Source organism: Chlorocebus sabaeus, chromosome 27, assembly GCF_047675955.1.
Source record: "Chlorocebus sabaeus isolate Y175 chromosome 27, mChlSab1.0.hap1, whole genome shotgun sequence".
NCBI classification, from domain to species: domain Eukaryota; kingdom Metazoa; phylum Chordata; class Mammalia; order Primates; family Cercopithecidae; genus Chlorocebus; species Chlorocebus sabaeus.
In genome coordinates, this window is record NC_132930.1 from 47,493,979 (window position 1) to 47,521,899 (window position 27,921).

Sequence of the window (27,921 nt, forward strand, 5' to 3'; positions counted from 1 at the left end):
CCTCCCCCTCACTTTCCTGTGAACGGCAGCCCACTCTGCCCCTAAGGAGCAAGCACTCCTGTTCATGGAAAAGGCTGGACTGACCCCACACAGGCAGGAGGAGGAGGGGATCTGCAGGTGAGGGTGGGAGGCATTTTCCTCCAGGGAGTGGCGGTGGGGGCAGTGGGGTGGGGGGCAGAAGAGCCAGGCACTAGGCACCACCTCTGGACAGGGTCCACCCTGGGCTCCCAACCACGTAGGCTGCTTGGGGGCTGTCGCAGGACATGCTTTGCAGGTAGACACATCTGGATGCCTGAGTGGCTGTGACAGTCACAAGCACTGGCCTGGGGGTGGGCACAGTGCAGGGGCTCTGTAAGTGTCCCTCAGCGCATGGCCCGGCCAGCTTAGCGGTGATGGCTGTGACCTGTGCATAAAAGGCGTGAATGTCAGTGGCAGACCAACTGTGGCAGGGCTGTCTGTCTGGTCCTCTCCCTTCCCCTGCTCTCTCTTGACTCCCAAGTTTTTATTCTTGTCAAGGGAATCCTGCCCCAAGGGGGTGGGATGCCTCCTTCCCTGACTGATCTGAGAACACACTGGCCTGGGCTGTGAGCTCTGGCTGGGTCCGCCCAGCCTGCAGCACCAACCTCCACAGTTCCTTCCATCTGTCCTTCTGTTGCTGTTACTGTGGTCTTCCTCCCTCAGGTGTGGCTGACCAGCTACAGACAAACTATGCCAGTGACCTGAGAAGTATTCTTAAAACACTGTTTGAGGTCATGGCCACCAAACCCGAAACAGACAACAAGGAAAAGTTAAGGAAGGGTGAGTGCCCACTCAGGACGGGCTCTGAGGCCTGCACTGGTGACCATGTCCCTGCCCACAGGGAGGGGGTGCTCAGAAATCTATACCTTCTGGCCCTGGGCAAGCAATCATTGAGCCCAGGGTCCCATGACCTCCGCACTCCAAATGTGCCAGGCTGCCCTGCCTGCTTGGGAAGCCAAGGGGCACAGCAGCAGGCCCAGGAAGTGCCCAGATGGGCTGCCTGCCCAGGAAGACACTCCACCCCTGCAAACCAGCAGATGGGCAAGGGCCCCTGGCTCATGCCCACAGCCCTGGCTACTGTCCCCTGCACGTGTGGCAGCAAGGTGACTTCACTTCTGGCTCTGATGGAGGCTGGGAGAGCCCAAACCCTCCCTCTTGAGGATGAGACTCAGCTGTGGTGCCGCGTCACTTCTACCGAATGCTGCCTCTCAGAGCAGCTCGAGGCAGCCCTCCCCGAACCCACCTCCCTATGGGGGTGGAAAGGAGTCCACTGCTGCCCATGAGCTGCTGAGGTGTCACACACGCTGACACAGCACAAGCACACAGGCGGCTCTCACAGTCACATTCACACACAGGCACGTGCACACACATGTGCACATATGTACTCATGCATACCCACACCATGCACACACACACGTATACCCATGTGCACATATGCTTCCACTCACATGTGCACACATGTACTCATGCATACCCACGCCCATGCACACCCACGCCCATGCATACCCACGCCCATGCACACACACCCATGCACACCCACGCCCATGCACACACACCCATGCACACCCACGCACACATGGGCACATACGCTCCCACTCACATGTGCACACATGTACTCATGTACACACCCACACACACGCACACATGGGCACATACGCTCCCACTCACATGTGCACATGTACTCATGCATACCCACGCCCATGCACACCCATGCACACCCACGCACACGTGCACATACGCTCCCACTCACACGTGTGCACACATTATCTGGGAGGGAGAAGGCGTCAGGGCAGGGACTGGTTAGGCACAGGGAGGGATCCAGGGTGGGAAAGGGGGCTAAGCCCCTGCTCGCCATGCCCGGTGCTCTGGTGCTGAGCTGAGGCACTTTTCCAGCAGAGCCGCCCCTCACCACAGGGGCTTCTGCTCATGGGTGTCCGGGCACATGGGGTAGCCCGCCTGGTCCTGGAGCCCTGGCCCAGCAGGGCATACCCTTGCCAGCAGGGAGGAGCCCATGTGCCGACCCAGCTCTGCCTTGCGGCATCCACACCGCCAGGCTGCGTTCTACCAGGGAGGTTGGCAGGGCTGCCTTCTGGAAATCATGATTCAGAGACGGCAGGTGACATGGCCCTGTTCTGCACACAGAGGTTGTGAGCTGGAGTCCTGGCCACACATGTGCCATGCAGGGGCCCCAGGGCTGGCCCCTATCAGGGACAGCAGCCACAGGCTTCTGGGCCCCCATGCTGTGCAAAGGAGAGTCCCCTGCTCAGGAAGACCCCCAGCCAGGATCAGCGCCCACCCTGCTGTGGTGCCACCTGCCATGAGACTGCCAGTGGTCTTGGGGAGCTGCCCCACTGCTGGAAGCCCCCAGCTGTGCCCAGCAGGTGCAGGTGACCCGGCATCGATTCCCCGTCTCCCTCACCACACCCCGACGACCCCTCCTTCTCCACCAGTCACCCAGACTCTGCGGAGTGCGGCCTTGGAGGACTGTGCACTGTGCCAGGAGACCCTGTCATCCTCTGAACTGGCAGCCAAGACCCGCGACGGGGACTTCGAAGGTGTGTGGGAGGGTCTGGGCCAGGACACTGCACTAAACACCAGTGAGGGCTGTAGGAGCCAGGGGAGCCTTCCTCCTGGGGGAGGGGCTGCAGGCCACCCGGTCTGGGCATGTGGGAGCTGGGAGACCGCCCCTGGGAGGCTGGCTGGAGGCCAGGCAGCTTGGCAGTCTGGGAAGAAGGGCCCAGGCGGGTTGAGGGTCCCGACCCAGCCCACCTGCCCCTGCCGTTGCTGATGTGACGCTGCTGTTGTTGTGACAGACCCCCCGGAGTGGGTGCCAGATGAGGCCTGTGGCTTCTGCATGGCGTGCAAAGCGCCCTTCACCGTCATCCGCCGGAAGCACCACTGCCGCAGCTGCGGGAAGGTGGGTGCGGCCCCACGCACGGAGGGTCCCCCAGCATCCAGGGGCTTCCACGGACACAGCCTGAGGTCTGGAAGTCAGGACCGATGCCCAAGGAGGCCGGCGAGGCCTGTGGGGTCTTGTGCAGAGGCTCCTGGAGGTCCTGGGCCCTGCTCTGACTCTAGGCATTTGACCACAGGGACCTGGATGGTGCCCATGTCCAGTCCCAGCTGCTGCAGAGCCAGCCACAGGGAGGGGACAGCGAGTGTGAACAGGAGGCTGCAGCAGCCTTGGTGCAGGATGTGGGCCCCTCATAGAGCCCAGCCTCCTGAAGGTCACAACCCCTGGCACCCAGGGCTGGGCAGTCCCCACCCACCAACGCGGCCTGAGCTGGGTGGGCAGGTGTGTGGGAGGGTGAGGAGTCAGCGTGGGTGGGGCTGGCCTGCCGCAGACCCTCACTGCCCCAACCCCATTCCAGATCTTCTGCTCGCGCTGCTCCTCGCACTCAGCACCACTGCCCCGCTACGGGCAGGTGAAGCCGGTCCGAGTGTGCACCCACTGCTACATGTTCCACGTCACGCCCTTCTACAGCGACAAGGCCGGCCTGTGACGTGGCGCCAGGGGCAGCCCCAACCCACCCGGGCCACGCTGCAGGCGATCTCACTGAGTCTCATGAGGCTGCTGCCCCTGCTGCTGCAGGGCGGCCCGGACCTCTAGAACATCCAGAGCCTCTGTCTCGCCCATCCTGGCCTCCCCGCAGGGACCCCGGGCCAGCTGCAGGGGCCAACAGGAGGTCAGCTTTGCCCAGCAGGGGACCCGGAGGAGCCTGGTAGCTGCCTCAGGGCAGGGTGCCTGGCGGAGAAGGGGTGGGCCCTCCCACTGGTCCCTTGGAGCTCCGCTGGGACTATGGGAATCGGGGTGGGTGACAGAGCTGTACAAGAGTGGGGCCACTCTGCCGCCTCTGCTGTTGTGGTGAATCTGGAAGCCAGAGCAAGGGCCACTCCACAGCCTCTGTGGCACAGCAGGGCTCCCCATGTGCCTCCCAAACCCAAAATGCAGGCTGCCCATTCTCCCCAACAGCTGCCCACCTCGTTCCCCAGCCCTCACCCCTCACCATCCTTCCTCAGGACTTGACAACATGCATCTCATTTCTTCTTGGAGTGGGGAGATGCGGGAAGCTGACCTAGTGGTCCTCTAAGCGAGCAGGGTGCTCCTGGTGTCTGCTCACCACTGTCCCCCTGCTGATGGCGTGGGGGTCTGATCAGGCACTGACACCGCAGGGAGACGTTGCTCGGGGCCTTGGGTCGGGCTTACCAGTCAGCCAAGACGCCTGGGGCCGCCAGCTCAGCCACCACTTCCCCTTCCCTCTGCACCCTCTGGAACCCTGGCCCAATTCCTCAGACCCCAAAGTGGCCTGGGACCCAAGCTGCCGCAGCTGAGTCGCCCCAGCAGACACCTCCTCAGGCTTAAATCTCAGGCTTCACATTGCAATGACGATTGCAGTTTTATTTTTGGAGATGACACACCTACTGCTTCTTTTCTAGGATAAAATCTAATTACTATTTACCGGTGGAGTACACATGCATAGAAACGGCTTCTGTCGGGGGGAGAGTATATAATGGAAGAAATATTATGTACTGAGATTATATTTATTTTCTAAATGCTGTAATTTGAAGCCATTTCCATAAATCTATTTAAGGATTGCACACGCTCTCCTTTCTTCCGTGAATGCGGATCTTTTTTCTCTGTCTGGAAAGCGATGGTGTTGGTGCTAATATGCATTCTCCTCTAAGAAGCTGGAGGCTCCTGGACTCTTAGGACAATTGAAGGGCGGGACTTGGCTCCCACCAGCCCTTAGGAGCGGTGGCCACCCCCTGCTTCCTGCAGGCTTCTTCCCACCTTCCAGGGCTCTGCCCCCGTGATGCCCGTCCCCACCTGCCCATCTACCTGCCCAGCTCCTCTTCTCACAGGCGTCTTCAGCTCAGCCCCCTGGCCTGTGGGGGGCAGGGTTAGTGCTCGTGGCCACCCCGACTTGGGGCCTGCCCCACCTGGTGGCCCTGGTTGCAGGGCTGTGCTGCTCACGCCCAGAGCGGCTGCCTTCTGGAGTGTCCTGGAGAGAACTCAGGAGGATGGCCGCAGCCCGGGTTGCCTCGACAATGGGCCTGTGCCCACGGGACTCGGGTACCCTGTCCTTTGGAGGTGGGCACTGGTGGGTGGGCAGATACTAGGGGTGCTTTCTTTCTGCCAAGGGAGAAAGTGTTTTGGAATGTGGGGCCCCGTCTGAGCAGTGCTGAGTTATTTGGGAGCAGAGGAGAAGGGACACTGGGGGACTCTGAGATGGACTGCCTGCCCCCACACCCACCCCAGTGGACAGCTGTGCTGCACGAAGCTGCACCGCATCCCTTTGCTCCTCAAAGACACCCGTGGTGGCCGCCTTCTGGGCTAAGGCAAGGGGGTCCTCCTCGTCCACCAGGTCAGTAGTGGCAGAGGGAGCAGAGACCAAGAAGGGTCTTCCCCTCAGAGGTCTGGATGTGGCCTGTGTCCCTGGCAGCCCTCCAGGCCAGCCTTGGCCTGCCTTGTGCAGCAGAGCTGCCCTGCAGGAAAGCCTGGGGCTGCAGGATCCCCCCAAAAAGGGTGACCAACTGTCTTGTTCCCCCAGGAATGAGAGGTTTCCTGGGCTGCGGGACTTTCCATACTAAAGGCAGGACATGTGGTCACCACCCACCCATGAGGCTATTCCCACCCCAAGGGCAGAGCCAGGACCTGGGGGTGAGAGGGGCTGGGCCAAGGCAGAACCAGCTCTGGAAGGCTCTAGAAGGGAAGACTTGTCACCCACCCACAGATGGGGCTGGGGACTGCAGTCTCTGGGTTGGGAGCAGGAGAGTGCCATGGGATCTGGCTGTGGGGTCATCCCCTGTGAGCCTCAGTTTCCCCACCATCACCATCACTGCTGTTGTTTCCTGAGCAGGGCTGTCTCCTCTCCCCACAACAGCCCTTCGAGGGAGCAGCATCCCCGTGTTGTAGATGGGGGAACTGAGGCTCAAGACGGTCTGTAAGTGATAGAACTGGGTTGTGGGCATCTAGGAGGGTCTCCAAGAGGCAGACACAGAAGTTCCTGTGATGGGAGGTGCTCCAGGAAGCACTGGCCATGGCCGATGGTACCTGGATGGTGTCTGGAGACCATTTCCAGGGAAGGCTGCTGCAGAGGCAGGGACGTCCCCACCCCTGAGCACCTGGGTTCCTAGTCCCAGCAGCTGGAGAAAGGCTGGGGCTGCCTGAGCCAGCGCTCCCTGCACTGCCCGGGCTATGCACAGGGCTGGGAGGATCCCCCGAGCTTGCTGTGTCCAAGGGGCTCAAGAGGTCTCTCTGCCTGGGGCAGAGAGACCATCGCCACACCTGATCTTGGGGAGGTGGGATGAGGTGGGGGAGAAGGGAGAAACCCCACCCTGTCCTGCCCTGCCCACTGCAGGCTAAGGCATCTCCCGAGGCCCTCACCCACCTGCACTGTGGTGGGTCCCCTGCTGCTCATCTGTCCAGTGGCCCTTCCTCAGGCGGCAAACTCCTCACCCACACTGGCTGTGCTGGTTCCTGGGCCGAGTGGAGATAAGGAGGCCGTGAACAAAGGGGCAGGTGGCTCTGGGGAGGCCTGGGACGAGAATGCAGGGAGGCTCAGAAGTGATGGGTGTCCTTGCTGGGCCAGGGAGCAGGTCAGAGGCAGGAACCGTCCCCTCCCCTCCTGTGGTCCAGGCCCTGCCCCACCCCCCACCGCAGCTCCTGCTTATCTTCAGGAGTCCTGTTGTTGCCCCTAATGGCCACCAGGGCCCGCCCAACTCCACTGCCTCCTCGAAGCAGCGCAGCCTGAGGTCCTGCCTGTGTTGGGGTCCCCCCACCATGGCCAGGCGCCCTACGTCTGGACAGAGACCCCTGCACAGCCTGACCCAGTGGCCAGGCCCTAGTCCTCAAGGTTCTACACCTGGGAGGAGGGTCCAGAGAGGCCCTGGAGAGTACAGCAATGACCAAGGGCAGGACAGACCATGCCCTCAGTGGTCCTGTTGGAGCTGGACACCTGTACCACCAGGGCTAGGTGGGGAGCTGGCAGAACCCTGGAGAGGCAGCTTTGTGGCATCTGTGCACTGATGCCTCCACCAGCGCCCAGCCCCTGCACTTCCTGCCCTCTGGACTCTGCAGTGGGAGCTCAGGGGAGGCAGGCAGGCCTCTAAGTGCCCACCCACACTACCCCCATGCCCCAGAGCCCTGGAGGTGCTCCCAGGCCCTACAGACCCACCTCCTCCAGGAAACCCTCCCAGATGGCAGCACCCCTACCATTCATGAGAGGAGGACCTGCTCTTCTACCCCAGGCCTCAGGGAAGAAAGGCAGTCCCAGAACAGTAGCAGGACCAGGCAGGGCCTATCCAGCTTCACAGGTTCTGGTCCTCCCAATTTTGGAGGCCACCCCCAGACACCACAGTGAGTGCCTTGAATCTGCAGCCACAGCCTCTTTCATAAACTTGTTTCCCTCTTGTAAAAGTGTTTGAAAGGAAAATTTACTCCCTTGCTTTTGGACATTTGGGGCCATAGGAAATTCATTTAATTTATAGTTGTCTGAGTTGTCTGGGGTCATCAGCATGCTGGGAAAACCTTGTAAAGTGACAAAAAAAAATGTACCCCACCAATTGTTCACAAATAGAATTATCTTATTTTAAATTTAAAAATAAGGTGGATATTAGGTTATGTAAACATTTAATTACATCTCCATGCATTTTGATTGTGCCGCCTTCTTTTTGTATTCTGGAGAGTGTTTTCCTGAGTATCAAACTTTTTGGAAGGCCCCCAAGAGGCCTGGCCTGGTGCCCGTGGCTGGCCAGCCTGGGCGGCCAAAGCTCCACCCAGGTTCTGAGTGAGACTCTGCTACTGACCGGCTGAGACTGGGCAGGCCCTGTCTCCCCTAAGCCCCGTCTCTCTGTGAGCAAGGCCGAGGGGTTGGAGGCTCTTGCTGATTTGGAGCTGATGTTCATATTCCTGGCACTTCCTGGGCACCCCTTAGCCCAGCCCGCTGCTGCGCAGGCCGTTGCATGCATCCTCCATGGCACACCCCAACCACCCAAGAGGCAAGTACCATCACCTCCGATTTTATAGCCCAGGAAACAGGCTCAGGGAGGATAGGTGACAGGACTAGAAATCAGGGTGGCTTCAAGGAGAGGCCCCACAGGACTCCCCCTGGTGCCGGCACAAAACCAGGCCTCTGGGTGCAGGGAAGCCAAGGCCCCGGGGCACTGGGCGCATGCTGGGCTGGTCACAGCTCTCCAGCCCTAACCCGGGCCATCCCACAGTCCTAGAACCCGCCACCCCTCAGGGCTGTGGAGATGGGGACTGCGCCACAGGAGGATTCTGATGGAGTGGAGGCAGGGCGGCCTCCTGCCCAGAATGCTGGGACAGGGGACCTGGGGGCTGCAGGTAGTCCACCCAGTGACAGGAGGCCCAAGGTGGGAGGGGCAGGGCGTCAGTGGCCAAGTTGGGGGGATCAGGGCCTAGTCAGCCTGGAAGTGTGGGAAAGAGGCTCTGCAGCTGCCGGGGCCTCACCAACCTTCCCTCCCTGGGTGTGTGAGGGGTGCTTCTTGAGGCTATGCTGAGACTCAGATACCCCAAGAAGTCGTGTGTGTGTGGCCATGAGGAGTCTGTGGATCCTGAGTCCAGAGGAAGGAAGTTGGGGCCCAGTGGGCACAGGAAGGCCAGGAAGCTGTCTTCTGGAGGTCTCTTTGGGGCCCGCCTTAGATACTCTCAGAGATCCTGGGGGTGGGGAGTCAGCCCAGTAGCCTTTCCCAAGCAAAACCAGGAATCCTTTAGTCCTATTCCGTCCTCCACACGTCCCAAGAGGCAGCACCACCAGCCCCGTTCACAGCCAGGGAAGCTGAGGCTGTGGCATCTGGGGCAAGAAAACTCAGGAAATCCAGGCAGCAGAAGACAAGCCTGCCCTGGCCTTCCACCCGAAACCGGGGAAGCCCTTCTGCATTCAGGTCATCCCTTCCCTGGGAGCCCCTGCCGGGGTGGGCTCGGGTGGGCCGTCATGAGGGAAAGGAGACAGTGAGGGCGAACGACTCAGGGAGAATGCAAGGCCAGGCGGGGCCCAGAAGATGGGGCAGGAATGGGATGCACCCTGGAGGTCCCGGAGTGGCATAGAGAGGTCCTCCCAGAGTAGGGTAGGGGGACTGGGCTCCCCATGGAAGGAGGCTGGAGATGTCTGCCCACTCTCTCCTAGCCTTCATTGGTGCATATTGGACAGGTCCTGGCTCCGGAGAAGGGCAGGACTGGGCAGGAGCCTCCTGCGGCAGCCTGTGCCCACAGAAAGCTCCCCGGAGATGCCACACCCTCTGGGGGACCTGCCCTACAGAAGGGGTCATGGCCCATGCCCTGCAGGACTTGGGTCCAACTGGCTGACCTGAGCCACATCCTCCCCATTCCTCAACCATCCCTGGGACTCCATGGGCATTGGTGCCTGCCGGCACTGACCCAAGGTGCCTCTGCCCATCTTGGGAAGGACAAGTTGAGACCTGTGGGTGTAGAGACCCTGCCAGCTGCAGGTGGGACCAGCGCCCCTATCCCCCAGGGGCCCCAGACCTCTCCTGGCGGGGCTCCAGGCCCACCTGCAGCCATCTGGGCCAGGCCAACATCACCTCCAGGCCTCTCCTGGCTGCTCCCTCCCCTTCCCTCTCCTCTTGCCCCAGCTGGCTGATGCCTCCAGCACCTCCCTCCCTGGCTGCAGCTCAGCCCTCCGTCATCCATTGCCTCCTGCGGCTTCTCCTCCCAACTCCCCACTCCTTCCTGCTCCCCCAGGCAGTGGTGACCACACTCCCAGGCAAAGTTGAGCCCAGGGACACCAGGGAAGTGCTTGGTCCTCAGTGTGGTGGGGAGGCGAGGGTGATTCCATAAATGGCCTAAATTGAGGCTAGAAATCTCTTAGACTGGGGCAGCCTGCAGGTGCCTCCCCACAGACACACCTGAGCACCTGTGCTGCCCATTGCCATACAGAACAAACCTCTCGGCCAATGGCAGGAAGGGGGCATGCACTATGCCCAGCAGGTGCACTTGTACCAGGCCAGGTGTCTGCTTTAGGTGTCGGCAGCAACTCACCGGGCGGCCAAAGCAGGGATGGACCAACTTTGCAAAATGCTGACCCCTAAGTGGAGAGCTGGGGTCCCCAGAGCCCAAACACACCTTGCTCCTCCCCAGACTTGGGCACCTTTCTTTACCATGCACAGCTCTGAGCAGCCCTACAGACTAACCTGGAGGGCCATGGTGCTGAGTTCTTGTGAGGGGCTCTGCCTGGGGCCCTGGAGTGACTGTGGGGCAGGAGCAGGAAGGGCCCCTGCTAACATGAAGGGGGTTGTTTCAATGTCCGTGCAGGGCTGTCTCATAGCAGCGTACCAAGTTCCCCACCGGGTCCTGCAGGGCTCTGTGGGAACACATTATTCTGAAGCCCACAGGCTTACACCCAGGACCAGCCAGGCCAGGAGGCTCTGGCCTCTGCATTCCTATAGCCCTGGGTCGTGTGTGGCAGCAGGAATCTCCATTCTGCTGAGATTTCTGGGAGACCCTAGCAAATCCCTGAGCCCCTAGTCCCATGTCCTGATCTGCAAGCCGGGCATGCAAAACCCAGGGAGATGATGCACACGAAGCTTTCACGCCGGTCCTGGTGCTGAGGTTTTACATTTTTTGTTGAGTTTCGTTGGCAGCAGCAGCCCCTGTGCCCACTGAGAACTTCTGGAGGGGTCCAGTCACCTTATGCCTCCACACTCTCCAGCATGCGGGGCCTGACCTTGGCACATCCAGGCCATCAACCTCAAAAATCAGCAAGAAGGGTCGGGCGAGACGGCTCACGCCTGTAATCCCAGAACTTTGGGAGGCCGAGGCGGGCGGATCACGAGGTCAGGAGATCGCAACCATCCATGGTGAAACCGTCTCTTCCAAAAAACAAAAATTAGCTGGGCGTGGTAGCATGCGCCTGTAGTCCCAGTTACTTTGGGAGGCTGAGGCAGGAGAATCGCTTGAACCCGGGAGGCTGAGGTTGCAGTGAACTGAGATCGCGCCACTGCACTCCAGCCTGGGCGACAGAGCCGTCTCAAAAATAAAATAAAATAAAAAATCAGCGAGAGGGTGGGGGGTGCCATGGCCAGCCCGGAGCTGCCAGTCCTGCCACCTCCTGGGCCAGCCTTAGGATCAGGGGTCACTAGGGAGACCCGCCAGCCGGGATTTGATGAAGAGTTCACTCTCGTCGTCCCCACTTAGGGCAACTTCCCTCCCTACAAAGAGCGTTGTTGCCAGAGGAGGCCAGCGCCTGCCTCTGGGACCGTCCCTGCCCCTCAGACTAGACACAGAGCACGCAGCCCCCGACTCTGGGGAGCCTCGCGACTCTGGGTGCACATCTGTGTCCCTTCCCCAGACTTGGGCTCTCCCTCAGCTCCTGCGTCCACTGGGCCATCTGATGAGCCCGCCCGCTCTGGGCCTGTTTCCCATTGACACTCTTAGAGGGGCCTGGCTCTTAGGCTCAGAGCGTCTGTGTCCCTCTCCCAAGTACGGGCCTTTCCCGGGGCCACTCTGCGCCCGGTGGGGAGGAGAGTCGTTCGCGGCCCCACGCGAGACCCGCGGGCAGAGCGCGAGACCTCGTACCCCCGCGGAGCCACTGCTTTAGCCGCGCTCAGGCCCGGCCCGGCTCGGCGTACGCCCCAGAGCACCCCGCTGCGCCCGCGTCGCCGAGACGCTCCTGCGTCCTAACGAGCCCCCAAGCCTGCGGGCGGTACCAGCGCGCTGCGCTTCCTCTCGGCAACGCGTCCGGCCGCGACACCCCCATTGGCCGCGCGCCCCGCCACCGGCCATTGGCTCGCAGTGCCTGTTTTACATAGGTCGCTCTGGCCAATCGGTGCGCGGTGCCTACTTAACATGCATGGTGGCCGCCAGTCAGCTAGCGCGGGGGCCGGGCCACCACGTGCTGTTGCTAAGCTCGGGCTTCTAAATTGTTACTAGCGCGGCCGGCCTATCCCAGCCCAGCTCCGCATCTGTCAACATTCTCGGCTCCGCCCGAGGCGCTCGACTCGCCCCCATTGGCCCCGGTCCGTCCCTGCGCCCGCCCCTGGAGCCCGAACACCGCCCCCCATTGGCTCTGCGGGCCGCCGCTCTCCCTTATGTGTCAATTTGAGGGCCTGAGGCGGAGGGTGGCGGCCGAGCGCCGGAGTCCGCGGAGTCTGGAAGTGCGGCGGCCGGGCGCGCGGGGCGGGCGGCGAGCGGAGCCGGCCGGAGCGGGCCGGGCAGCGGCCGCCGCCGTCCCGGGGGGGACAGGCGCGGGCGGGAGGATGGAGCTGAACTCCCTGCTGATCCTGCTGGAGGCGGCCGAGTACCTGGAGCGCAGGGATCGAGGTAGCGCTCGCGCCCCATTGTGCGCCCGCAGCGGTGGGCGGGCGGCGGGTCCGGGCCGGGCGGGGGCCGCTGACCGCGCCGTGTGTCCGCAGAGGCCGAGCACGGCTACGCCTCGGTGCTGCCCTTCGACGGCGACTTCACCAGGGAGAAAACAAAGGCGGCCAGCCTGGTGCGCAAGGCCCCGAACAACAGGTACCGCCCCCCACGCCCGCCCCCGTCCGGCCCGAACCCCCGCCCCCGCCCGGAGCGTGGTCCCTGGGCCTGGATTCCCGGCCCGCGGCCCTCAGCGCCGTCGCCGCGCGCCCCGGCGGCCAGCCTGGAGGAGGAGGCGCGCAGGCCGCGGCCGCAGCCCCGCCCGGCCGGCCCCGCCCTCGCCGTCGCCATCTTCCTGCGGCCGCGCCTCCTGGGCCGCTCGCGTAAACAGTGCCACGCGTACAGCGCCCGCCGTAGGGGTCCGCTCCCGCGCCCGCTCCCCGCCCCCGAGTTGTTCTGGACTTTTCCAGGCGGTAGAAAAGTTGTCAGCGGGCGCTGGCCGGCGCCCGGTCGGTCTGGGGAAACAGCCTCAGCCAGGGTCCCCAGGGTCTGCCGGCCCTAACCCCTTTTTTCCGCGGGTGGGTGGGCGGCCTCCTTTCGACTGACTCTTGAGAGCCGAACTGTGCTGCTCGGCGACCTCCCCCATCTCCCAGGAGCCTGGACAGAGAAGGCGAGTGGAGGCGCTGTCCTGGGCCACCACTCCTCCCAGGGTGCCCACCGCTCCTGCCCGGCCTCCTGACACAGCGAAACTCCAGCTAGCAGTGTGGGGGTCGTCGTCTTTAAGACGGAGGCCTTTTAAGGGGGCGGGAGGAGGGGCAGGCTGCACGTCAGGGGCCCCATGAAGTCATTACTCCTGGTGCCAGCTGCGCACTCCATACCTTGGCCTCGTGTTCAGGCAGCAGCAGGCCTGAAGCTGGGATGCGTACAGGTCCCCCGCGTGGGAAGTGGGGATCCTGGGCCGGGGCTTCCCAGGGATTTCCATCCTCCTGGCTACTGTGAGGACCGCGGCACACCTGGCCTTGTCTGGACCCACCTTGGCCCAGCCCTTCTGTGTGAGCAGGCTGGGAGCTGCGTTTGTAGGGGCTTCAGAGCCCCAAGGCATGGCTCATTCCTGTGGCCTGCCTGTTCTGGGGAAGCAGAAAGGCTGGCGCAGGGACCCATCTCTGTGGTGTCCTGAGCCAGGCGAGGAATTGGTTGAGTCCCCTGCTGCCCTGGCTGGGACCTGTCTCTGAGTCCCAGCCCCTGGTCCCTTATTGGGGACAGTTTGGGGAAGGACAGGAGTGTGACGAGGGGACCATTGCCTCAGGCCTCCTCAGTGAGCAAGCCCGGCCCCTGCTGCTGCTTCTCACCAAACCAAGTCCCTGACCGGTGGAGAACTCCGGGGCGTGAGCTGGGGCTCGCCCAGCGTGGAGTACCCAAAGCTGACAACCAGCGTCCTGGTCAAGGCTGCCGAAACACTGCCTCTATGCTGAGCGTTTCACACACGCAGCCGGTTCATCTTCACCGCAGGCTCAGAGAGGCGATGTGATTTTTATCTCTATTTATGGCCAAGGAAACTGAGGCAAGCAGAGGTTTGGTTACTTGCCTGCCACTGATAACCCACCTCTGATAATGCCTGTTCTGAGTTGGGGTCCTGGCTGTCCACATTCTGCTGGGACAGAGACCATGGGGGCACCGGTGAGGGAGGCAGAGGGCTCCCTAACTCTGGTGCATCTCCCCCTGGCTCCTTTGGGCCAAGCCCCGCTCCCCTGGGGCTTGAGGCAACCCAGGGCTGGCGGCTTGGCCCCTTCCTTGATGGGCAGCGCTGCCCTGGAGGCTTTCCTCAGCCAGCCTAGACAAGTAGCTGGGCAGAGCAGGGGGCCAGAGGGTCTCTGAGCCCTTGACTTGTCTCCACCTGTGAGGCTTCCATGCTCTGCCAGGGTGAGGGAGGGGACATGGCACAGCGGGGCTGGGGCAACAGGTAGGGAGTGGGGCCAGAGGACAGTGTCAGGGTTGAGGGAGGCGGCAGGGGACTGGGGCCAGCCTGCAGGGGGGTCCATTCTATGGAAAGTGTGCTTGTCTCCTGGGGTCACGGGAGTGCTGGGAATGCACTTGGCCCAGCCTCAATGGGGATGGGTCCCACCTCTCCTGAGGGATAGAGTGCTCCCGGGACCCATGTGGCAAACATCCCCCTCGTTGGGCCCCAAGGATCTCTGGGCCCAGGAGGAGCTGCAGGAGGGGCCTTGGCTGCTGGAGGAATGCCCCCTGCCTCCAGGGTGGGGTCCAGTCCCACGCCACCCTTCAAGGGGTAGGCAGGTAGGCTTTTACGTTGAAGGGCACCTGCTGACTCTGACCTTCCTTCTGAGCCGGCAGACTACAGACCCATGTGGCCAGGCTGCGGTTTGGGCTGAGGACAGAGAGCACAGCTCATTCCTGTGGCCTGCCTGTTCTGGGGAGGCAGAAAGGCTGGCGCAGGGGCCCATCTCTGTGAGGCCAGTGAGGAGCATATGGCTGTGGCCTCTGCTCGCTCTGGCCGGCCCTGGCTGGCCCTGGCAGTGATTCTTGAGGCTCCTTGTCCAGCCCATGTGACCACCAGGCTCTCCAGGATCCTGAGACCTGGGTCTGGAGGCTCTGCTGAGGCTACACAGGGGGGCCTAGAGCCTGTTGGTGCAGCAAGTGGGAGGGGCAGGCCCTTGGCCTGAGTGGTTGGGACAGGAGACGCCAGATCCCAAGTTCCTGAAGTAGGCAGTGGTCAGCAGAAACTTCAGGAAGGAGCCAGGACCTGAGGGCAAGGAGAGGCCTCAGGGCTGGGTCTGGAGGTGCCCCGAGGTGGTCTGAGCTCTCTGCCCACCTGTGCAGCAGCATCCCGGGAGGCCCGGGAGCCCTGGCTGGCCTGTGGGGTCCCGCCTGGACTGAGAAGGTGGCCTGGAGCTAGGAGCGTGGTCCCCCTGCCTCGTTGTCCTCCAGGGCAGATGCTCTGGCACCTGCTGTGGTGCTCGGAGTTGTGTGCCTGTGTCTGAATGGGCAAGACAGGTGAGCAGCAGGTGAGGCCACTGTCCCCAGAGAGGCTGAGCCTGGGCCTCCAGGGCGGCCCATCCTGCTAGCACGCACTTCCCCCGAGGTAACTGTGCCCACTGGCCTGGGAAGCAGCCACATCTCAGAAGCCCCCTCATGGGCTGACCTGGCTGACACTGCTGTGTCCCTGGTCTCCATTGGTAAGGTGGGCTGTGGTCACGCAGGTGTGTGAGCCCAACAGAGTGGTGGTGTCAGGACAGGACCACCCGTGTCCTGAGGGCCAGGTCTCTGGGCTCCATCTCCACCTGCTGTTTGTCCCAGGTACTAGGCTGCTTTGGCTCCAAGGACACAGCTGGCCTCAGGGATTGGGGAGCAGGGAAGGCAGGTAGTTAGTAGGGGTCAGTGCCAGGACCTGCTGCTGCTCCCTGGGCCTCCCCCACCACTCTGGAAGGAGGCCTGGGTCCTCCTGTCAGCCAGATTCCCCACAGGCCTTGCTAGGTGGGCTTGTGGCCCTGGGAACCCTGGACCTGCCTGCATCTCTGGGCCTCCCTGTGAGCAAACCCAGCCCCTGTTGCTGCTTCTCACCAAACCAGGTTCCTGACCCATGGAGAACTCCAGGGCATGAGCTGAAGCTCCCCCAGCATGGAGTACCCAAAGCTGACAACCAGTGTCCACCCTCAGCATGTGGTTCCCCCAACCCTGGGTGGACAGCTGTCCCAGCCCTCACTGTTCTGGGCCATTCCGGAACCCAGACACAGCCAGCCACTGTCTGCAGGTCCTGGTCCCTGAGGAGGGCGCTGTTCTCTGTGCCCTGGTGGTCACACAGCAGAGTGAGCTCTGTCTTTCTGTCTCCCTAAACAGGTCTTCACACAACGAGCTAGAAAAGCACAGGTAAGTGATCCCCCCAGCCCCCAACATGAGCCCAGCACCTGGCCCACCCTTCTACTGAGGGTATGTGGTGCGCTGAGCCTCCCCTTGTCCCGGGCATGGCCAAGTGTGCTGCTAGGGTGTGTCCTTGTCTTGGGAAGGGTCAAGCTTGGAGGAGGAGGCTGAGGTCTGTTTCAGGCACTCTGCTAGAGGCAGGAGATGGCGGGGGGCCCAGGCCCTGCTTTCCGGAGCTCATCCAAGTGGGAGTCAGAGACGTGGAGCAGGGCCCCTTGTGCTATGTGACAGTCAGGGCCCTTAGCTTTCAGAACAGTGGTCTCCAGTCAGGAGGGTTCGGCTCTCTGCCCTGTGCATTCTGGGGTCTGCCTTCCAAGGAGCCGTGCTACAGGCTTGTCCGAGGGGCAGATGAAGAGCAGCCAGTCCCTGGCCGTGTGGGAAGCTCTGGCCCAGGGCAGGATTCAGGCGAGCCCTCGGGTAAAGCTGCGGGGTGTTCATTCCCCCTGGTGACAGCCAGAGGCAGCTAGGGCTGCAGGCCCAGCTCTGCTGGTGGTGATGAGGTGCAGGTGAGCTCAGTGGCCTAGGGGCTGGCAGTGGGAGCCCTGGGTGAGTGCAGAGGCAGCCCTAGAGGCAGGAGCGCCCATGCTAGGACGAGGAAGTTTCCCCTGAAGGATGCTGGGCCATCGCTCCCTCCTGACTTGTGATCCCATCTGTGAAATGGGTCAGCTCTTCCCTTCCTGGTGGGGCAGGTCTGTGTGCTGGTTGAGCCCCCCCAGTCCCCTCTAGAAAGATTTGGTGCTTGGCCAGGTCTCCGCCTCCCCCCCATGTCTACCCCCACAGCAGCGCCAACTTCCGTTCCCCTGGGATTCGGGCTGCTGGCTGGGGCGGGCAGCTGGGCAGGGACAGAACGCAGTGTTCTCTGAGGAACTGCACTTCCTGGACAGGTCATGTGTGTTTGGGGGGTTCCCTAGAGGCCACAGAGGTGGGGGCAGGTACAGGGCCCAAGAGAACCAGGCAGGCCTGGAGTTGTTCCCAGGCCTAAGGAGACCAGCCTAGCCTTGACCAGGACCCAGGAGCCGGGGCAGGCACATGGGGGTGTTCAGGGAAGGCTTCCTGGAGGCAGTCCCTCAGAGGACAGCCTCCTAATGGGGACAGACTGAGGGACAATGACATTGGGGGAGGATGGGTGGCAAGGATGTGGCAGCTGTTGGGGAGGACAGGGGACCCCTGCAGCTGCCCTTTGACCTGGCTTTGCCCTCTGCTCTCTTTTTCCAGAGGCTGCATTTAGCCAGGGCCTCATGGAGCCGCCTTGAGACACAGAGGAGGGATGGGTGGGCAGCCAGGGTGTCTCTGTGGACTCCTCCACCCCAGTGCAGGGGGTTTCTGTCTCTGGCTGGCCAAGAGGCAGATGTGGACAGCCCCAAGCACTCACAGGCCTGGGGCCCTGGATCACAGCCTACCTGATGCCAGCTGCTCTTGGCTGCAGGAAGGGCTGTGTGCTGTCTTGAGGAAGGAAGGAAGCCCCTGGCTGGGCCACCCAGCCATCCCCGGGAGGCAGGCCCTGGACATTGCTTTGCCCGGAGGTGTTCCCTTATTGGGGACTGGGCAGGGCCTATGGGACTTCCCCTTGTGGGTGCTCTGAGCCAAGCCTGCCCAGCCCTGCTCCTCCTCTCTTTGTAGAGAGGCAGCTTCAGCAGGTCTGAGGCTGGTGCATCGTTGCCGACCCCAGGGTCCTGGGGACTGTGGAGGCCTCACCTTCTTGGCTGCTGACCTCACTGGCCCTACTCCAGGTTATGGTCTTAGTGTGTTTTGGGGGAAGGTCCCAGCCTTCTTTCCTGGCCCTTGACAGCCCCTGGATGGCAGAGCCCATTCCAAAGGCCAGTCCAGAGTCCTCAGCTGAGTCCCTGCCCCACATTCCCCCAAGCATGTCCAGGTTTTGGGAGGTCCCCAGGAGCCCCCTGCAGCCCAGCCTCATGTGCTGATGCAGCCTCACACGGCCTTCACGTACCTCGGGAAGTTCTGTTGGCAACATCTAGAAAATGCAGGCAGACAGAGGGAGTGGGAGGCACGCTTGCTCCTGGGCCGCCCCTAGCTCCCCGTCAGCCGTCAGCCGCAGCCAGGTTCTCTGGTTGGCTGGGACGCTGGCGTGGAACCATGCCCTCTCGGTGCCCTGGGTCCCCCTCTGGGTTTGGGGTTTTTGGGGGAGCTGGAAAGTGCTGCGTCAGAGGTGGGGCTGCTGTGGATACCAGCCCAGCGCGCTAGTCCTGCAGGCGGGTTCTGCCTCCTGAATCCACACAGGGTTCCTTCAGGAAGTGGGGGTTTTAAAAGCCCTTTGAATGCCCAGGGACAGCCGTGGGGTGCTGGCAGGGGGCCCAGGGCACTGCAGCGGCTTCAGGAGGGGAGGGCTCAGTGGGATCCCAGTGCAGCCCTGGGCCAGGGGGCTTCCTGGCTCAGAGGGGTTGGTGGGGATCTTCCTGGGGTCCCACAACCAGCCGCTGGTAGAGTTGGCTCCAGGCCACTGCCACTGCTCAGGGCAGGAATTTCTGTGGCCTCCAGCACTGGTGCCTGCCCTCCTGGGCCAGGTGGACCTGTTATTGGCTTGGACAGTGCGTGTATGTGGTCAGATGGCTTCTGTTTGTCTCTCGAGAAAGGTGTTCTGTGATTTCTAAAGCGGTCTTTTCACGGACCTCCCCTGCACCCCACCCCAGAGACCGCATCCCAGGCACTCGGAGGCTGAGCCACATCCTCCTCTGCTCCCCGCGGGCACTAACATTGCCGATGAGACTTGGATAAGGAGGAGACCTTGTTCTCCATTTCCTCACTTGATCTTTCACCTGATACCACGTACGTAAGTCCTGTCCACCTGCGTCAGGGCACACTCCTCCACCTGCTCATCCCCGATGACTGCACAGGGCGCTTGGCTGTGCCACCAGCGTTCTTAGTGATGACCCTCTGGTTAACACAGGGACTTCTGGACGGTCTTGCGATGTGCCTTGGTGAGCACAGACCTTTGCGAATCTGGGGGGATAGTTTTGTAGGACCAAGGCCCTAAAAGTAGAGATGCTGGATGGCGGTCAGTGATAAATGTGCCGATGGCCCTTCAGACCTGTGTCCCCTTTTGCTCTCCCACCAGCAAACCATCAACGACCCCTCAAGTTGGCTGGCGCAGGAGCCATCCCTTCTCACATCAGCCCGTCAGAGGGTGCAAGTCGTACCTCCTTGTTTGCGTGTGCATTTCCTGGCTCTGGTGAGATGGAGCCGGGCATTAGGTTAGGTTGGCCCTCGTGTCCTGCAGCCTGTTTGTGTCCTCCGCCCATTGTGACGTCGAGGCATTCTGCTTTTAATTTTTGATGTGTATGAGTTCAAAATACCACGAATACTAACCATTTGTCTTTTATATGTATTGCAAAGATTTTTCTACTTGTTATTTGTTTCTTAGCTGTGTTTTTCTTTCTTGTGCAAACGTGTCTTTCTCTGATTGTCACAGCAATGTGTGTGTGTGTGTGTGTGTTTTTAGCATAGAAAACCTGGAAAATACAGAAAAGTACAAAGCTAAAGAAATAAAATTGCCAGGCTCATCGCCTGGAGACGCACGCTCCCTGTGCCTCGTTTTGTTCTGTCGTCTCTCGTGTGCGTCTGCTCTTTTATTTTTTAAACAAAATTGGGTCACTTGTCACCTATGTGGTTCCGGATTCTAATTTTTTCACTTAACATTCAAGATGTGCATGTGTAACACACTAAAATGATAATGAGGTTGTTTTGGGGTGGTGGAGTTTGGGGGTACTTTTAATTTTTTTTCCTTTTAAAGTTGATTTGCATTTTAAAATTGTTCTGCAGAGGTCATGTAGTGCTGATGTAATTACACGGTGGGTTGGAAAGCCGTTTGCTAGAGTGGACCAGGGAAGGAGGCCCCTGGCAACGCCCCCACTTGCAAACCTAGTCCCAGTGGTGGCTGTAGTATGTTGGCAACGTGCCTCGGGAAAGGCCCCTCCTTGAGCAGAGAGCACCCTTCGGCCTCTTGGCTGCACAGTTCCTGGGTTGGGGGGTGGCAGGGCGCTCGCTCCTGTTGGAGGTGGGGAGGCTGAGCTTCCAGGAACTGGGGTCGTCATGTAGTGGCAGCCTGGGACCCCTTTCCCTGCACCTGTGCACGGGAGGCAGCGTGGGAGATGCTGAGGATGTTGGCCCCATTCAGGCCACCTCCAGGCAGACCTTCCGACTGGTGCAGCTGTTAACCGCTGCACCCAGCAGCCCCCTCCTTCTTCAGTCTCCTCCTCTGTCCAAAGGAAATGGCTGCCTCTGCGCACGTTACTCTCGGGGGGACAAGATTTGCTGGGCTTGGGAACGGCAGGAGCAGACATGCCAGGGCTGGGGTGCTCAATGTTGGCGCCATGTGGGGAAAGTCACGTGTGTAGGCATCAGCTGTGGCAGGGCAGTTGGGCGGCAGGTTTTCAAAAATTCAAAAAGTATTCCTACCCCTTGACCTGGTCATTCCACTCATAAGGATTTACCCAAAGCAAAGTGTCCTATATTTGGAAGCAGACTCTGCGGCCTGCACGGGATGGGTGAGTCTGTGGTTGAACATGGCAATGACAAAACCTCCTGGTGCCCTGCACTGCCAGGCAGGTGCACGTGGGTATGGCCAGGGTCCCAGGCCTCTGGGTGAGCTGGACTCCCCGCACCCCGTGAGCTCCACCATCCTCCCCCGCAGACAAGCAGGCCAGCTGGGAAGGCGGTGTTTCCGCAGGGGCAGGCCTAGGATGAAGCCAGGGCCCCTCTCGCAAGGTGCCCGATGAATGTGTCCTGGAGGATTGTAGCATGTGAGCAAGTGCCTTGAGTGTGAACAGACAAGCAAGCACCACTGGGTGTCATGGCTCCAGTTCTGTGAAAAGTGGATTCATCTGTGGATACAGGGACAGACTCTCGAATGAGGCGGTTTCCAAGGGGATATGAAACTTGGGTTGGAAGGGCCTGGTCCTGGCCCTCCCTTGACCTAGGCTGATCATGTTTCCATGGTCACAAAAGTGACAGCACGTTGTGCACGATGAGGTGGAGAGACATAAATCTTGTCTGGGTCTCTCCAGATCTCTGGGTGCAGCCTGAACAGCACCCTCGCCTTACCCCACCCTGCCCTGCATGAGGACTCCAGGGCAGGGATGGGGGATGGGGGATGGGGGATGGCAGGGGGGCGAGCTGGGGCTCCTGGGCAGTGCCTGGTGGTGACACACTGAGGCTCTGCAGGCCATGGTGAACTGGGCGCTTCTGCCGGGTGTCTGGGGGCTGTGGGTGTTGGGCTGCTCCTGGGGGCGGGGGGAGTTCCCAGCCAGGCCAGGAGGGGATCCTCAGAGAGGGACCCTCAGCACATCTGCAGCAGTGGATGGTGACGATGGGTCTGTGTAGGGCCCTGCGAACTGCCTCCTGCCCTCCCCCAGACCTCTCACCCCATGGGCTTTGCCACCCCAACCTGATGGTTCTGTCTCTGGCTCTTTCAGACGAGCCAAACTCAGGCTGTACCTGGAGCAGCTCAAGCAGCTGGTGCCCCTGGGCCCCGACAGCACCCGCCACACCACGCTGAGCCTCCTGAAGCGGGCCAAGGTGCACATCAAGGTGAGTGGGCCTTGCACTCCACCCTGCCCTGTCCGGCTGCCTCGGTGTCCCTGCATGCCTTGGGGGTGTGCTCACAGGGGACCCTGGGTGGCCCCTGGATCAGAGGGCCTGAAGGTAGGTGGGGAGCCATCTGGCGGGTGTGTGTTGGGGGCCTGGTGGTTTTTGCCAGGGTGGAGGAGCAGCAACAGAAGCTGCCAAGGGGTCGAGGCAGTTCCGTGGCTTGTGCTGCATTTGTTGGGTGCTGATGGCATAAGAAGCCACAGTGCAGCATAGGCTGGGATGGAGAGGAGGAGTTCAGGGGACACATTGCTCCCTGGGGCCCTGGGCTGTGAAGAGGCAGCTGCTGGAAGGAGAGAGCGGGCCAGGAAGGAGAGAAGAGGCCAGGAGGGGCAGGGTTTCCTGGGTGCCATCAGAAGGCAGACTAAAAGTAGGCAGCCTGGTGGGGGTGCCAGGGTGGAGGTTGGGGCAGTGGGGGCTGGCAGTAGGTCGGGGCTGAGGGAGACATTCCCTGGGGCAGCCCCCAAAGGACTTTTGACAGCCCTGTCGGTTTGGGGGCCTTGTGACATTTGGGCCAACCAGGGCAAGTCTCCATCTACTCTGAGGGCCTCTGCCTGCATAGGCATGGCTACCTCCAGGCTGGGGTGGCAGGAGCTTTGAGAGGGGCACAACCAGAGCCCTGGGGGCCCTCACAGAGCAAGCAGCGTCTCAGTGGGGCCCACGGGAAGGTTTAGAGAGGGCAGGGCGCAGGTGTTGCAGAGATAGGCATGGTACAAGCCACAGCCCCGCGGGGGCAGGCAGGGCTGGGAGTGTGTGAGGAGACCCGCTGGAAGCAGGACTGTCCTGGAGAAGGTGCCAGCCAAAGATCGGGTAGTGCTGACCCAGGGTGTCATGGCCACACATGGCTCAGCTTGACCAAGGCTGCCTGGTGGCTGCGGGTATTAGAGCTGGGCCATAGATGGAAACCACAGGGCTGGGAGGTGGCATTTGACTGTGACCGCCTGGCTGGGACAGGGAGGGATCCACCTCAGGCTGTGGGGCCGGTAGAGACTGGGCACCCTGTGGCCTATAGCCTGGCTAGGTCTTGTCAAGGAGAGGGAACCTCTGGGCCTGGGTGCCCCGGTTCCTGGCCAGGGGGAAGTGGGGAGTCCCCTTCCCGCTGTGGGCTCACAGTCCCCCTTGCCCGCAGAAACTGGAGGAGCAGGACCGCCGGGCACTGAGCATCAAGGAGCAGCTGCAGCAGGAGCATCGCTTCCTGAAGCGGCGACTGGAGCAGCTGTCGGTGCAGAGCGTGGAGCGCGTGCGCACAGATAGCACAGGCTCCGCCGTCTCCACGGATGACTCAGAGCAAGGTGGGGCGTGGGGCAGCCTCACCTGGGCCTCCGGGCACTCAGTGGCACAGCTCCCTGGGTGGAGAGAAGGCTCCTGGTGCTGGGGTTGGGGAGAACCCTCCCAGCTCCCTGCTGCACTGGGGTGTTTGTCACCGTCTAAGTGCAGAAGGGACTGGACAGGGAGGGTGGGATGCGGAGGCCGCATGGCCTGCTGAGGACTGGTGCTTCTGAGGCTGGGTTCTTAGCCAGAGCCCTCCTGGCGTCTGCTGCCCCAGGGCCCAGACAGCGCCGTCTGCACTTCTGCTCCTCTGCCCAGAGCTGCTGCTTCCAGAAAAGGGAGAAATGGGCTGGCACCTTTAGAGTGGCCTGACCCCATCCCCGCTCTGTTCTCCCCAGAAGTGGACATAGAGGGCATGGAGTTTGGCCCTGGTGAGCTGGACAGTGTTGGCAGCAGCAGTGACGCGGACGACCACTACAGCCTGCAGAGTGGCAGCGGCGGCGACAGTGGCTTTGGGCCCCACTGCCGGCGGCTGGGCCGCCCCGCCCTCTCGTAGGCCCGTGCCCTCTGCTCCTTGGCCTGCCTGCTCGCCAGCCACGCGTGTCAGCCCTCCAGTTCTCCTTCAGTTGACGCCAGCCTCTCCACAGGCCCACTGCTGTGCCATTCTGGAAGCTCCAGCTGCCGCCTGGGCTGCCTGGCACTGCCCGCTTGCCGGTCAGGGCCTGCCGAGCTGCCTGCCCCTCTCAGCTGGGCAGAGTCCCCTGCAAGGAGGCAGGGCCCAGCTTCCACGTCCGGAGCCCTGGTCAGCATAGCCGCCCACGGTCTGTTCTCAGATTCCTAATCATTCCAGAAGTATTAAATATCATTGCTGCAAACCTCGGCAGGTGCCGTGTGAGGGGCTTAATGACCACCACAGGGAGCTCAGACCCCAACCCTGGATCCCAGGAGAAAGGAGTGGACCGAGGAAGGAAGGAAGGCAAGGCTGTCTGTCCATCCGTCCATCTGTCCACCTACCCATCAGTCCACATAGGCTCCTAGCGTGGACGAGGGATCTGTGAAGGGCGGGACCTGGGTGAGCACCTGGGGCAGGTGGGTGGTCCAGGTCCTTCCCACGTCGCAGGTGTCAGAACCTAGGGCTGGGCTCCCGGGGCAGGCCAGGCCAGCCCAGCCCACACCGAGCTGGGCAGCGTCTGCTCTGGTAGGACTGTCAGACGCACACACGCACGCACCTAGGTACACGCACTCATGTACATGCTCACACACGCAGACACACCTGGGCACCCCGAGGTCACCTGTTCTGGGGATGATGGCCTTCAGGGTCATCTGGCAAACATCAGCCCCTGGGCTGTGCCTGGTTCCCCCTCCAGCTCCCGCTCACCCACGCCCACCCATCGTGCTTGCCTGTCTGCATAGGAGGGGGGCATCTCTTCCTGGCTAGGGCTGGGGTGAGCTGGAGGCTGGTAAAAGTTGCAGCCACTGGGTCCTCGGGGGCTTACTCATCTCCCTTTTTTAAACAAAAAGCAAAAAAGTAAAATGCTGCACTGCCCAGCAGCCCAGTGAAGGCTCCGGGAGCCACCTTAGGAAAGGGCTCTTTACGAGCTCTGCTGCGGCAGCCTCAGCGGGCAGAGAGGCTTCCCCCAAAAAAACAACCATGTTTTAAAAAAAGAAAGCCTAAAGACTCTCGGCCAAGGGACGTCCGTGTGTGCCGCCTCTGTTTCCTGTACCAGATTTTTGTACTCTATTTTCCTAGCCATTGTTGTGTCCTTGTTTGCTGAGGGGTGGGAGCCACCCAGCGTCTCAGGGACCTGTCCCTCTGTCATGTCGTCAAAGTGTGCCTTGTGTCTTGTGTCTGGCCTTGCCCTTCCCACCAGCATGTCCCTCATGGCTCAGGGTGCCCCAGGCCTGCCCAACTAGTGCTGTCCTCCCATCTCCTGTGGGCAGCCCCTCCCAGCAGCCAGGGCTTCCTGGGGGCGATGCAGCCAGGCCCCTGTGGGTGGCATGGAGGGACCTAGTGTTTGCCCTCCCCAGCAGCTGGCAGGGGCCTGCTTGCTCACTAGAGAGGTAGATTCTCACCTGTCACCTGACTCGAGCCCCCTGCTTCCTGGTCTAAGTGAGGGCTCCAGGTTTCAGACACTGGCAGCCAATGAAGACTGCTCACTGGGTGGTGCAGGCCTGGCACCAGGAGGCTTGCACCCTTCCTTCCTGACGTCCTCTGTCCTTGGGGCCGGCCCACAGCAGTACCTGCCATGCCTCTGGTGCATCTCTAGCCAATTTCCATATGATGGGAAAAATTTGTGTCTATTTCCAGTCATAGGCATAGATGTCCCAGGGTTGGGGGCCCTTTGTGATGGAAGGGGGTCCCTGGAAACAACTCTGGTACAGAACCTGCCCTGCAGGCCATAGGGGGTGTGGTGCCTGGAGCTGAGGGGCATCGGAACGCGTTGTGGGTGGTTGTGAGGAGGCCTGTCTGCATCTCCTTCCGGCCCCACTGGGGGCCAGGGGCACCCAGAAAGGAGCTTCCCCTGCCTGCCTGATTCTGTCCCCCCGAGGCTTCATTTCAAACACTGCGGCACCTCTGAGCAAGGCGGGCCGTGTGCAAAACCTTGCTTCCCCAGCCAGCACTCCAGGGCCCTGAGGTGGTCATGTCCCTGCCCTCAATTCTTGAAGCACCAGCTCCCTGCCCCACCCTCCAGTGCCTGGGGCAGCTGGGGGGCTTCTGCTCTCATCTCTCACCAGCAGAATCCACCCAGTGACCAGTGGTGGCCCCTCAGCCGACCCTCCCAGCAGCTCAGCCTGTGGCTCTTGAGGCCGTGGTTCCCACGTGGACTGGGAGGCAGTCTCATAGCCACCCGGGGTGCTGTTCAGCTGCCCCTCCCTGCCACCAGCAGGTGGGTGAAGGGTGGCCCACTGGGTGGGGGCTGGTGCTGGGAGTCACCATATGCTCAAACCTCCCACTGCTCCCTGCCAGGGGCCCAGGCTGCCATCACTGGAGGCTGCAGGGACCAAGAGGCCATCACCGTGTCTAGAGAGAGCAGACAGGAGCAGAACAGCGCCGGGGGCTCCTGAGCCTCTGCGTGTGCCCTCCCAGCCCACACCGGTGCTCTCGGCCACTGAGCACCCGGACTCAGGCTTGGGTTCCCCAGACTTACTGGAAGGCAGCTCCCGCATACCACATAGCAGACCCCCGCCATCCTCACAGAGGGGAAAAGGCTGCAGCAAGGCTTTGCCTCTGCAGACCCCATCTTAGTGGCACAGTGCTTGGGCCTGTGTTCCCCGGGTGGTGGAGCCCTGTACTGGTCTGTGGCCCTGGGGGCCCCACTCTGCTGTCTGCCCCAGCCCATGCCGTCTGCTGGGCAAGGCAGGCTCCCCCGTGCCCTGCCTCCCTCTGTCAGGGAACCTGGGACCCCTCTCCCCACTGCCTGCACAGAGGACCCTGACCCTGGGCTAGCAGTGTGGCCCCAGGTCCATGTTGGGCACTAGGGCAGGTTCCGTGCCAGAGTCGGGCCACACGAGGGCCTGGTGCCGGTGAGGGGGGTGTGCGCTAGAGGGGAAAGGGGCCCCCGCCCACCTGTCCACCGTGTGGGCCATGCTGTGTCCTTATGTCATTGTAATATAAATACAGATTTTTATATCTCACCCTGCTGGCTCCGGCTCTTTCTGTGATTGTCACCGTCACCATGCTTTGCGCCCTGCTCTCGGCCTCCAAGCAGAGAGCCTGACCCAGTGGCACCACACTGTGTGGCCGTTGGGCCGTGGCCCTCGTTGCCCTACCACAGCCTCTTTTCTGGGAGGCCTGACGGAGCACGTCACCCCCTGCTGCCAACCACACCGGGCCCACCATCACAGCTGCCTCCCTGGATGCTGTGGCACCTGGAGCTGGGTGAAGGCGGGTTTGAGGCAGGTTCCCCTACAGGCCTGTTGGCCAACTTGTCCCAGAGGCACTGGGACTTTGCCTCTGGCTCTTGTGCTGGGGCCCTGCTGGCCGAGGACAGCCTACCCCTTGGGGTGCTCCATGCCAGCCAGGAACCCCCTGCATAGAGGCTGCACTGTGAGAATCCTCCTGCACCTGTGCCCAGAACTACCTGGGTATGGCTTCTGCTTCGTGTCATGGGGACCTGCCGTGCTGAGGTGAAGTGAGATGGCATGGCCAGCCATCCCCTTGTGCCGGTGGTGACCGTGGAGACACAGGCTCCTGTCGTGCCCATCATGTGGTGGTTGTGAGGTGATGAGACTTCGCGCAGTGGGGAGAAGAGGTCTTGCTCTCACCCAAGCAAGCCGGGCTGGCTGCCTGCTCCCCCCCAGGGAGGCCTTTTGGAGGGAACACCCCTGGAAGCAGAGACCTCTGATCTGCCGGGCCAGGGTTGGGGTGGTGTGGGCCCAGCTACCCTGGTGCAGAGGGAGGAGTCCTGGGGGGCCCAACCAATGGGCAGCTGAGAGGACATGCCTGCCTTGAGTGCTGGAGAATTGATGGAGCTGGGTGGTCATACGGGGGCTCCTGAGTGTGGAGTCGCCACACTGTGCACATGGCAGCTATGCACTGGAGATGGCCCAGTGGGACCCGCCAGCAGGTTGTGGGGTGGCCATGGAGGGTACCTGCCGGGGGCCTCGGAGGAATCTGAGCTCCCCCAACCCCCAGCAGGAGAGTCTGGATCGTTGAACCTGTGTGCGCCCCAGGAGCCCTCGAGGTCATTAGTGGGGGCACCCCAGGAAAGAAATCAGTTCCTCCCGGGAATGTGGCTGGGGCCTCAGAGCCACCAGGATTT

At 61.7% G+C, this 27,921-nt stretch overlaps 2 protein-coding genes and 1 long non-coding RNA gene across 7 annotated transcripts in view; all 3 read left to right on the plus strand.

The window, feature by feature from the left end:
• Positions 1–4,944, plus strand: part of ZFYVE28 (zinc finger FYVE-type containing 28) — a 153,133-nt gene extending 148,189 nt beyond the window's left edge. For 2 of the 3 annotated variants that reach the window (XM_008018101.3, XM_037983196.2), the window contains 4 exons: positions 682–798; positions 2,469–2,573; positions 2,832–2,935; positions 3,390–4,944. In XM_008018101.3, the coding sequence (XP_008016292.3) occupies positions 682–798; positions 2,469–2,573; positions 2,832–2,935; positions 3,390–3,521 (458 nt within the window). In that variant the 3' untranslated portion in view covers positions 3,522–4,944. The other variant, XM_037983195.2, reaches the window with a different exon arrangement.
• Positions 4,945–12,125: 7,181 nt separating this feature from the next.
• On the plus strand, positions 12,126–26,794 carry MXD4 (MAX dimerization protein 4). 3 transcript variants are annotated; one of them, XR_502433.3, is made up of 7 exons: positions 12,150–12,319; positions 12,412–12,511; positions 16,208–16,237; positions 21,718–21,832; positions 23,019–23,181; positions 23,557–26,046; positions 26,127–26,794. XR_502433.3 is itself a non-coding variant. In XM_008018111.3 (6 exons), exons 1-6 carry the CDS (start codon positions 12,256–12,258, stop codon positions 23,712–23,714), a joined length of 630 nt encoding a protein of 209 aa, XP_008016302.2. In that variant the 5' UTR covers positions 12,126–12,255; the 3' UTR covers positions 23,715–26,794. The 3 variants fall into 3 exon arrangements, 2 of the variants coding, with proteins under 2 accessions (XP_008016302.2, XP_008016303.2); XM_008018111.3 differs by having other exon boundaries at positions 12,126–12,319; positions 23,557–26,794; XM_008018112.3 differs by lacking the exon at positions 16,208–16,237 and having other exon boundaries at positions 12,148–12,319; positions 23,557–26,794.
• LOC119618777 (uncharacterized) lies at positions 19,079–19,826 on the plus strand. The gene is made up of 2 exons (XR_005235124.2): positions 19,079–19,224; positions 19,362–19,826. It is a non-coding gene; the product is annotated as an uncharacterized lncRNA (long non-coding RNA).
• Positions 26,795–27,921: the final 1,127 nt, after the last annotated feature.